The sequence below is a fragment of the Zonotrichia albicollis genome, chromosome 5, assembly GCF_047830755.1.
Source record: "Zonotrichia albicollis isolate bZonAlb1 chromosome 5, bZonAlb1.hap1, whole genome shotgun sequence".
Classification (NCBI taxonomy): Eukaryota; Metazoa; Chordata; class Aves; order Passeriformes; family Passerellidae; genus Zonotrichia; species Zonotrichia albicollis.
In genome coordinates, this window is record NC_133823.1 from 37,479,120 (window position 1) to 37,490,575 (window position 11,456).

General features: G+C 48.1%; 2 protein-coding genes across 7 annotated transcripts in view; one reads left to right on the forward strand and one right to left on the reverse strand.

Annotated features, from left to right (window-relative positions):
* The window catches only part of DCTD (dCMP deaminase), a 204,675-nt gene extending 203,278 nt beyond the window's left edge, over window positions 1–1,397 (reverse strand). For 4 of the 6 annotated variants that reach the window (XM_074541358.1, XM_074541357.1, XM_074541356.1 and 1 more), the window contains exon 1: window positions 1,153–1,397. In XM_074541358.1, coding sequence (XP_074397459.1) covers window positions 1,153–1,397 — 245 coding nt within the window. Of the gene's footprint in view, window positions 1–560; window positions 1,118–1,152 lie in introns of those variants that run through there. The other 2 variants (XM_074541359.1, XM_074541360.1) reach the window with 2 other exon arrangements.
* Window positions 1,290–6,095, forward strand: CDKN2AIP (CDKN2A interacting protein). The gene is made up of 3 exons (XM_074541354.1): window positions 1,290–1,430; window positions 1,526–1,625; window positions 2,391–6,095. The coding sequence occupies exons 1-3, from the start codon at window positions 1,425–1,427 to the stop codon at window positions 4,007–4,009; spliced, it is 1,725 nt and encodes a 574-aa protein (XP_074397455.1). The 5' UTR covers window positions 1,290–1,424; the 3' UTR covers window positions 4,010–6,095.
* The last annotated feature ends 5,361 nt before the right edge of the window (window positions 6,096–11,456 follow it).

Below are 11,456 nucleotides of genomic sequence, written 5' to 3' on the forward strand. Positions count from 1 at the left end.
GCAATAATGGCACGAAAAGTCCGGAGGGGTGTGCCTGATTTGTGGACTACCACAGAGCACCCAGGCTTGTGCAATTCTGAAATAAATAGTCATTGTCTCTCTTGAGTATGCAATTTTGTCCTGTTGCACACCAGGCAACAAATCCAATTGTATGGACAAAACCGAGGAGGAAAAGGGCATAGGACCTGAGGGTCCTTTTCCTTTCACTGGTGGAAGATGATCTGGGGGTGCTGGTGGAACATCAATCAGCAATACATGCGCCAACAGTTTGCCCAGGTGGCCAAGAAGACCAATTGCATCCTGGCCTGGATCAGAAATAGTGCAGCCAGCTGGGAAGGGATTGCCCCTTTGTACTCAGCACTGGTGAAGCCACACCTCAACTGCTGTGTCCAGTTACGGCCACTCAATTCAGGAAGGACATTAAGGTGGTGGAGCAAGGCCACAGAAGTGAAATGAAACTGAAGGGTCTGGAGCACAAGCGTTATTAGGAGTGGCTGAGGGAGCAGGGGTTGTTAGAAGAACAGAAGCTCAGGGGAGACCTTATGTCTCTCTAGAACTACCTGAAAGGAGGCTGTACCGAGGTGGGGATCGGCCTCTTCCCCCAGGCAACCAGTGACAGGATTAAAGGACACAGTCTTAAGCTGCACGAGGGGAGGTTTAGGTTGAACATTAGGAGGAATTTCTTCACGGAAATGTTGTGAAGCATTGGAACAGGCTGCTCAAGGAGGTGGTGGAGTCATCATCCCTGGAGGTGTTTAGAGGAAGACAGGACGTGGCACTTAGTGCCGTGGTCTAGCTGACAAAGCGGTGTTCGGTCAGAGGCCGGAGTCCATGATTTCAGAGGACTCTTCCAGCCTAAGTGATTCTGAGGTAAAACACCACTTGATTCCCCACAAACAACCCGTAAAGCAGAAGTTTTGTTCACGCTTTCGCCAGTCACAATGCAGGGCTGGCAGCCGAGCCAAGAGCACCTCTTTTCCCCCGGCACCCCGAGGTGCGCGGGTGAGACAAGCCACGGCCGGTTCCGGTTGAGCGCCAAGGCCCAACCGGCCCGGGGCGCTTCGCTTCGCTTCCCTTCGCTTCCCTTCCTTTCCCTTCCCGTCCCTTCCCGCCCCGCCCGCTCCGGCCCGGCCGGTGCGGATGTGAGCTCACGGCGCGCCGGGCGGAAGAGGCGGGGCGGGTGTTTCCGCGGCGGCGGCGGCGGCGATGGCGGGGAAGGCGGCGGCGGGCGAGCCCCTGGGGCGGACGGCGGAAGAGGCGGCCTGGGCAGAGACGCTGCGCGGGGCCTGCGAGCCTGAGCACCACTGGCGGTACCGCCGGGAGTTCCTGCTGCGCAACGTGGGGGAGCTGCCGGCGGCGGGCAGCGCCCAGCTGCAGCGCCTGGTGTCCCTCTCCATGGTGTGGGCCAACCACGTCTTCCTGGGATGCCGGTGGGTTCAGCGGGACGCGCCGGGGGACGGGGGGACGGCGCTGCGCGGCCGCCTGACGAGGCCCCTTCTCTCCTTTCCTCTTGTCGCCCCTCCAGGTACCCGCCGCAGGTCATGGAGAGGGCGCTGGAAATGGCCGAAGGCATCCAAGTGACCAACGCGCCTGTCCACACCACGAGAGACGAACTGGTTGCCAAGGTGAAGAAAAGAGGCATATCAAGTAGCAATGGTTAGCAGATCATAGCTGTGACAATACATAGGAGTCTAGAAAATGCTTGTTTCTGAATGTTCTCGGTTTGCCTCGGGCTTAGAAAGTAGTCAAAATAATTTACTTTTTAAATTCCCGCTAATAGTTTCCTCTCTCTGTGCTATTCTTTTTCTAATATAATGTCTCTGAAATGCACATAATGTGTGCATAGTCATTTGGTAATGTAGAGCTGTTGTTTTGCATTTCTACAGCTGGTGCACTTTAATCTGATAACTTGTGCATTGTGATATGGGCTGCTGTGCTCCAGCTTAAATATGTTCTTGTTACTTTGCCTTTGTTGCCAGTCAGGCATTGTTGCTGTGTAAGAAACTGAGTTTCTTAAAGTAATTCTCAGACAAATGTTTTAAAGATATTTTGTGGTATTAGTAGACAAAATACACTTCATTATTTTTAGATCAGATAGCCCCTTTAATGTATGTTGGCCAGTTTTGGTTTGGACTTCAAGAATAGAAATACATACTTGGGTCCAAACCAACATCTGAAACCTCACATGAGTATTGTCGGGATTTTGTCAAAAAAACCCAAAATTCTGAAATAGTAGGTTAATACTTGAAACAATGGTTCAGGTGTATTGCTAATGTATACTCTTTAAATTCACAGATAATATTGCTAGAAGGTTTTAGATTATTTTTCTCTACATGGCTGTTTGATAGTGCAGAAATCAAAGAGGATCACATATTTTACCTGTTTTGCAGAAGGGGTAGAGGAGCCATGCAAGAGACAAGCTGTTGAGAAAAGCAGAGACTCTAAGGGTGTTGGAAAGGATGTGAAAACAACCAAGGCACAAGGAGTGAAGGAAACAGAGAGCACCTTGCCCAAAAAGCAGGAAAAAGGTACTAGCAAAGATCCAGAAACTTCCCAGTCAACTTGCAGTTCAGATCAAGAAATGGTCGTAGTCTCAGACATAGAAACAGAAGGAAAACCTGCTAATGCTGAAAGTACTGCTGAGAAAAAGCCACCTTCATCTGAAAAAGAGCCAGGAAAGAAGCCTTGCTCAAGCCCACCCAAGGAAAGCAAGTGTGAAAATGTGCCATCACCTGAAAAGAAAACTACAGTAAGTGCAGCGCCACTGGCTGCCGAGAGCGCCCCTCAGGCAGCAGCAGTGGAGGCAGCAGTGCCAGTGACCTCCAAGAGCACCCCTCAGGCAGCAGTGGTGGCAGCAGCAGTGCCAGTGACCTCCAAGAGCACCCCTCAGGCAGCAGCGGTGGCAGCAGCAGTGCCAGTGAGCACCAAGAGCACCCCACAGGCAGCAGCGGTGGCAGCAGCAGTGCCACCAACGTCCAAGAGCACCCCCCAGGCAGCAGCAGTGGCAGCAGCAGTGCCAGTGACCTCCAAGAGCACCCCACAGGCAGCAGCAGTGGCAGCAGCAGTGCCATCAACGTCCAAGAGCACCCCCCAGGCAGCAGCAGTGCCACCAACCTCCAAGAGCACCCCCCAAACAAGCGCTGCATTGCTGTCTTCCAAAACCCAGGTGGGTGCCCCAGCATCAGCGCCCAAGAACGGCGCTCAGGTGAGCAGCTCGCTGCTTCTGGCCCCCAAGAGCGGGACTCAGGTGGGCTCCTCGCTGCTGCTGGCTTCCAAAGGGCCGGCTAAGGTGGGCTCCCCGCTGCTGGCCTCCAAGAGCAGCGCAGAGGTGGCCGCCTCGCTGCTGGCCGCCCGCAGCGGTGCGCAGCCGGGCTCCTCGCTGCTGGCCACCAAGAGTAGCGCCCAGGTGGCGGCCTCGCTGCTGGCTGCCCGCAGCGGAGCTCAGCAGGGGCCCTCCCGGGGTGCAGCTCAGGCAGGCGCTTCCCTGCTGGCCTCCAAGAGTGGCGCGCAGGCGGGCGAGAGCCCTGCCAAGGCTTTGTGCAAACCGCTAACCAGCGAAGATGCCAAGGAAAGACAACCTTTTTTCAACAGACTCTACAAAGCTGTAGCCTGGAAACTGGTTGCTGTTGGAGGCTTCAGTCCTAATGTAAATCATGCAGAACTTCTAAATTCATCTATTCAGTCTGTAAAAGCTACGTTAGATGTTGCTTTCGTTCCCCTGAAGGAACTTGCAGACTTGCCTCAAAATAAAAGCTCTCTAGAAAATATAGTTTGTGAACTGAGGTGCAAGTCTGTCTACTTGGGTACTGGCTGTGGTAAAAGTATGGAAAATGCCAAAGCAGTGGCTTCAAGAGAAGCTTTGAAATTATTCCTCAAAAAGAAAGTTATTGTGAAGATATGTAAAAGAAAATACAAAGGTAGTGAAATTGAAGATTTGGTGCTTCTGGATGAAGAGTCAAAACCTTCAAATTTGCCTCCAGCTTTAAGAAATCCTCGCGAGATCTTGTAGGGGCGAATCACTGTTTGTACTGTGTATAGTATTTCAACACAAGGACTGCAGGTTAATTTTGTACTTTGAAAATGTAGGCTTCCAGATATTTTGTATTTCTTTCTCAGTTTTGCAAGACAATGATAGTTCTTTCACTTGGTAGCAATTGTATAAAACTTGTTAGAGATGACAAGTGCGCATTTAAAGGTATTGCCTTAATATACGGCACACTAGTGTGCTGTTGTATTTGCAAAATAGTCTACCTAACTCTTCTATTTTTAATTAAACTATTAAGGTACAATTTGCTGTTTAAAACCTGACGTTTTTGTAATTCTTACAATTTGATGGTAGTGTGCTCAATTGTCTACCATATCTTTTCTAGGCTTGTAGAAGTGTGTACATAGGGACCATAATACTTGAATAATTGAAAGTTGTTTAAAAATTTCAATCAAAAAGTTGAATTATATGTTTCAGGCTTGTTGCTCATAATGTTCACTGTTGCACATACTAGGAGAGAAAGTAGTTGGTTGACTATTTTTATGGGATGTTTTCATAACACTTGCAATATAAGTGACATCCTGATCCCATTTAACATTATGCTATCAGGTTAGAGCCCTTTTAATATCACATTGGCAAATTAGCAATTAGCAGTCAAGTCACAGCTATTTCGGCCACCAAAACTGTAAGCTGATTTAATTTTTATGGTGAAGTATCATTTACAGTTTTGTTTGGTACTTTTTTTTCTAAATGAACATGGAGTTCTATACTAAGTATATTTTGACTGCTACTGAAACAATAAAACCTCTGTGATAAGCATCTATAGTATCTTGGTTTTGGCTACTAAATATTCCAGCCATTTCCATAATATTGCAACACCTTCAGTAAAGCTTTACGTTGAGTGGCTTCAAGGTGTAATCCCACAAGAATTAGTTGGTTTCTTTAGGTGTGTAGCTGGAATGCTATAAAACTGATAGAGGGGACCTGTAGAATATGAATTTCAACTTTTGTAACACCAAGGTAAGCAAAATGAAAATGCTGCTGTCTGCTGGAGGCAGCAAGTGTATTGTAAAACATTCATTCTAATCAAGCCCTTCCTTTGCTACATTTTTACTCCCTGTACAGAATAGTTTGAGGCAAGGAAAGTGGGAGATTACCTTTTATTTTCAATGTTCCTGAAATACCTGCACAAACTGCATGTTTTGGTATATTGGATAATGACATGTAATTGTAAAAACATAATGTCTTCAGTGCTATTTTGAATTAATCTTGTCCTATTACAGTAGTTAGCATCATTTAGTGGTGTCCTTACACTTGACTGACAGATCCATTGATCAAGTGCTAGAGGAATGAATAGGAATTTCTGGGATCTCAGTAGTACATACGTCCACTTTCAGTTATTTTGTACGTTTTGGGACTAAACCACAGTGGTGTTTGTACTGTACCCTCTGTGCTTTTGAGCAGCAGTGGCTGTCCAGTCCGTAGCACCAGAAGGCTGCAGGGCGTTCACACTTCCCGATGGCTGCTTGAGAACCTCCTCCACCTGACCCCTGTGCTTGTGTGCCCTCGGTCGCCCTTCACCCTAGTTAGATTTCTCAGGAGTTCCCCCCTGGCATTCCTGGAGCACCACCTGGCGTTCGGAATGCAGTCTGCTAAATTGTGACTTAGTGCAAGAATTGGTGTCCACTTCTAGCGCCAGGCAAGCTTCGTGCTGTGCTTAGGAGCTCTGGTATTCATGATGGGAAGTGTGAGATGTGTTTTCAAGTAGACACATGTAGGGACTGTGCTTGTGAGGCAGGAGTTGCATCCCGTGCCCTCTGTAGTACAGCTTTCTCTGCTGCTAGTTCGGTCACCTCCAGATCTCTGGGTCAGAATTGCAGCATATGCTGTAATGTGAAAACCTGTGTTTCTCGTCTGTAAAGCAAAGCTCTCAGTATTCACTGACCTCAAGGGGCTGTTAGGGCAACTGTGTTAAAAGGCTGAGGTGCTAGATGCCTTTTTTAAAAGACCTGATTTAGAATTACTTTTTTCAAAATTTTGAATGTTATTCCTCTTTGATGTTTGGTTGTGAATCATTAAAGAACAAGTCTGTAGCTACTCTTAAAAGAAACTGAAAGCTGAAGTGTGTTATTTTTATTTCACATTCTGCACGGAAAGCAAACTAAACACACATTCACATACAAGTGAATAAGCACTAGCCGAGTATTCTCAAATGAGAATCTACTAACATTTCGTTAGCCCTAAAGGAAGAAAGAAATAGAAAGAACTGGCTGTGGCAAGAGGTGTTCTAAAATCCTGTGTCCCTCCTCCAGCTACTGTCCTGGTCTCTAGTGACTGGGATGCTGGTCTTTACCTGTCGGACGCCGCTGACGAGGGCCAGGGTGAGCACCTGCACTTACACTGTCGGCGTGCAGAGTTGTCTCGGGGGGACAAAGCAAACCAACCAACCGAAAGGAAAACTGACCCCGTTTTTTCTACGGAAGTACGGGAAATCGCAGCCATCAGAAAGTGACTCCCGTTTCCTCTGCTAGCACAGCCTAAGCACGCAGGGCAGGGTCCCTGCGGCCAGCCGCCCGCTGGCTGCTGTTAGCCGCTACCGGGGCGGGGTCTGTCGCCGCCGGCCCCGGTTGCAGCCTGCGGGCGCTGGGGCGGCCTCAGCGGCGGCTTTAGCGGCACGACCTCAGCGGCGGCCACACGGCGGGGCTGGCGCGCGCGCCCGGCTCGGGGCGGGGCCGAGGCGCTCTATTTGCATAGCGTGTTCCCGGCGCCCCTCCGTTCCTCCACGGTCGCCTTCCGCGGCCGTTCGTGCCCCTCAGGGGGCGGCCAGGCCGCCTGCCCACTGTGCATCGCCTGCGGCGGCCAGCAGGGAGGCAAACACAATGTAGAAAAAAAAAACCAAAAAAAGCAAACACTCACCCTGCTCTAGAAGTTCTCGTGCCTGCCGTGGTTTATATAACGTCACTAGAGAGCGGGGGATGCCGGGATGTTCTGAAGACCTGCTCGCTAGGCTACGCACGGAGGACAGCAGTTCCTCACGGGCCCCGCGCCCGCCTAGGGGAAAGTCCCCGGACCGCAGGCAGAGAGTGCCGGGCGCTGCCGCGCCCCCGCCCGCCGCCGCCGCCTTACACCTCCCGCCGAGACGCCTCCGGGCCGAGCGGATGAGCGCGGGGCGGGCTCTCGTCACGGCCACAGAGACGCAGGTAGCGCAGCAGGCGCGCTAACAGAACGGGGCTCACTCTCAGGCCATCCTCTTTTGCCGGGCGGGGGCTGCACGAAACACCCCACGGCGGGCTGGTGCCTCACACAGCCTTGCGGGGCACAGAAAAGCGTGTGGGGGGACCCGCTGCTTGCCCGACAGTGGCGTGTAGGACAAGCGGCCCGCGCCGCGCTGCTGCTCCCACCCGCTGGGCTTCAGGTGCCTCCTGGCCCGCAGAATGATTTAGGTTGGAAAAGACCTTTGAGATCATCGAGTCCAGCCTTTGGCCGAACACCACCTTGTCAGGCAGACCACGGCACTAAGTGTCATGTCCAGTCTTTCCTTAAACGCCTCTAGGGACGGTGACTCCACCACCTCCCTGGGCAGCCTGCTCCAATGCTTGGCTGTCCTTTCTGTGAAGAAATTTCTCCTATTGTCCAACCTGAGCACATGCTATTGGAGACGCACTTCGGGCAGAGCACTTACCTGTAAGTGCTTTCCCTCCTTCCCCGCTCCGGGAAGCAGCAAGAGGCCCGATGGCAGTACCCTGACGGGGTACGCGCCCCCCGCAGAAGTTCGTGGCGCCCCAGCACAGGAGGGCTCGGCGGCTGGCTGAGCACAACGCGGACACAGCACCCAGCACAGGCCACGCTCCTCCAGCACAGCGGCCACTTCCCCAGGCTGTGCTGCGCGGGGCACACCGACCCACGGCATCCCCTGCTCCACCTTCTCTGCAGAGGAGTGCATGCCGCCAGTGTTATTTGCCCACTTTAATTAGGTTCTCATGCTTAAACTCCCAGGGACTAACTCTGCAAGATGCTGCTGCCTGCTGAAAAACTGAATTAATGTCATAGGCAGTGCCACTTTTGCCTCTAGTATGTCAAGAAAATAGCACATGATCATGCCCCACTGTGGAATAAAGCCCTCTGCTGCACTACAGTCATGTCTGGGTATAAAAAGTGACAGAAGAGCACAGCAGAGATCCCCAAAATGACATAAAATTTGGGCTTCTCAGACCCAAAATAAATGGTTTATTACCTTACCCAAATTATCTTTATTACTTTACCCTAAAAGCTCCCAAGCGGTCCAAAAACAATGCTTGCTTCTGGTTCATTCTCTCTTGGTATTTTTGAAGTTCCTGTGGTGAGGCCAGGTCTGCTAAACAGTGTCTTTCTCTTTGGCTGAGCCTCAGACATGTGGCCTGTGTGCAGGCACAGTACAATTTATAAACCCTGTTAGTTTCCTGCACCTGCTGTTCCTCTTCCAGCAATATCCTCATGGTGACCTCTTTCCAGCCATGTCAGACCAGTGCGCAGAGTGGGGAGCACCTCTGCAGAGTGGGTGGTGTCAGCTCCGCCTGCCTCACATGAGAGCCCTGGAAGGGTTCACAAGAAACCACCTGGCCTGAGCTGTTGTTTTGGTTGCTGTCATCGCCACTTGAACTACTCGAATGCCTTTCTTTTCTCCTGTGATCCTGCATGTGATCACCTATATCTATGTGGGAAAAGAGAGATTTTAAATTAAAACACTATCAAAGAACCCATCCCCAAAGAAACAACTAAACTGGGGCACAGCTCTATGAAGTCTTGTTTTTTCGGCCGAGAACTGTGATGAAATCTCAGTGTCCCAGTTTCATCTACTAAAAGGATATATCTAAAGCTGTATGAAGCACCTGCTGTACAGGCTAAAGACCACAGTCAAGCTTGTGGAGACAAGCTGAAGCTTGTGCAGTGACTGATATGTGCTTGTTTTTCTTTTTTGGCCCTAAAATTGCACCATAGCACCTTAATGACTTGAACTGGTTCTGTGCACGTGAACAAAATTGTCTCACTTGTAGGTTATGGTAAATGTTGGTCTTCAAATTTGTTAGTAGGAGAGAATATGTCAAACATCAAACTTCTCTAGCCTATAGGTTAAACTAAACTGACATGACATGGTCTAGTGGTCCAGAGATTGAGGCAAAAAAGCACACATTGAAAGAGTTTTGATGCTGTCTCTCTCTTTCACTAGGCAAATCTGTCCCCTAGCTTGTAAGTTGCAAAATACAGAGAAAATAAAAGCAATATCTGTATTTTTAAAGTTTTTCTTTCAGCTAGATTTTCACTTTTGCCTAACTTATAATATGCCGCACTCTTTGTTCAGGTAAGAACAATTAACTTGTGTTTGTGTATGTGGCTTCTAGATGGTTCTGTCAGTTGCCACTGCCACAGCAAAGGTACTGCCATTAGGTAGGTTAAACATTTTTTAAAAAATGCTGTCATTAAATCTGCTGTCAGGATGCACCAATTTCTAGTCTGTGATTAATTAACACACACTCACAGATGAGGAATTAGGAAAACAGGTTTTATGCTGATAGCTGGTAACAGTTTCAAATATATTGTAGGCTAATCATGAAAATAGTGCATGATAATTTCTGAGCACTACTGCCTGTTCCTAAGGTAATGGAAGATTGAGTTACAGTGGTTACCAACTATATATTTTCCTCCTCTAGTAACATTCCTGCAAATAAAACAGCATTGCTCAGCTCCAGCATCTGCGCCTGCAGCCCTTTAAAGTTTTCATGGCCACTAGTGGTCAAGTAACATTAACTGTTAAGCACAAGTGGGCTGCAAAAGGACTTCTTCTCAATATGAATGTAGAGATTAATCACATTGGGCAAAAGAGATTTTGTCACTAGTAAGAAAACTGATCTAACCAATGGATTTACTAAATCCTCTGATGTTTTACATTTTAAATTTCAAATCTTCCAGAGAAAAGACAGCTGAGAGAGGATCTTACCAATGCCTATAAGTATCCAAAGGAAGAGTGTCAAGAGGATGGAGCCAGGCTCTTCTAGGTGGTTCCAAGAACTAGGACAAGAGGCAGCATGCAGAAATGGACATACAGGAAGTTCCACCTGAATACAAGGAAGAACTTCTTTGCTGTGCAGGTAACCAAACACTGGAACAGATTGCCCAGACAAGTTTGGAATCTCCATCTCCAGGGAGGTTCAAAGCTGTCTGGACACAACCTGTGCAATGTGCTCTAGGGGACCCAGCCTGAGCAGGGAAATTAGACCAGATGACTCACTGTGGTCTCTTCCAGCGTCAACCGTTCTGTTATTCTGTGATTTTAACTGCAGCTAAGTTCTGTGTTCAGTCAGATGCTGCCTATATTTTGACAGCAGTCTTCCAGCCTAAAGCCTCCTTTACACTGGAGTGAATGCCACATTTCTCATTACTTTTGGAAGAGGATGTTTGAGGGGCAGGAATCTATTAATCTTGTTTAACCATTAATTTTTCTCACAATTACAACTGAATAACACAGAAAATGTAAACTCTTGTGTGCTCTTGGGAAGAAAACCCTGTACATTGGTCATATCCTAGTAGTAAAGGATAATACCACTTTTTGGTAACTGGGAGTAAGTGATGGCACTGAAAAATTTGTTTAGCAGAAGCACTGCTGGAAAACCCCTAATGTGGGTGATTTGGTGCTATAGGGTTATTTTGAAGATATGAAATTACTCTCTGGAGCTTTGAAATTACTATGAAATTACTCTCTGGAGTTTGTGGTGTCTTTTCAGTTGCACTAGAAATTAATAATTTTTACTAGGTTAGGATAAGCAGATTCCAAAGAAGAAAAAAAATCCACACTAGGAGGGAAATAAAATGAGGCTTCCTCCTGTTTGTTGCAGAGTTTTAATGACATATGCCAAAACTCTGTCCAAGTTTTCAGGGAACTCTGAAATTCATAAATAGTAATCATAGGCATGTAATTTCCCCTTTTTTGCACACAGAGTGGAATTCATTCCACTGACTTCTGTGACAAGAGACCTGGGCTACCCTTACAGTCAACAGAGACATTTTTAGAGCAATACCTATTTATACTAAGATTTTCTCTCATTCCACATATTTAGATGGGTGACTCCCACCTTTATTTACTGAACTGGAAAGAAAAATTAACATCTGCATATAGAAGAGTATTATGAACGTCTTAAACCTTCACCTACTGAAACTTTCTGCAGGTGTACTGTCTGCCCTCATTTAATAATCTTGATTACAAAGGTGCACTTGTGTAGATATGTTCTTCACAAAAGGCAGAAGTAAGAATGTGTTTTTCACATGTGCTCAGCTGATCAGCACTGTGCCCCTCCTCTGAGGAGCTGCACTTCCTATGCCAGCCAAGCATGCTCCATAGCACCTGTGAGAAGCTGGTGGTGTCCAGCCCCTGCTGGTTTCCAGAGGGTATTCCAAACAGAGTGGATAGCCTCAAAAAGGAGCAGTGTGTTTCTACTCA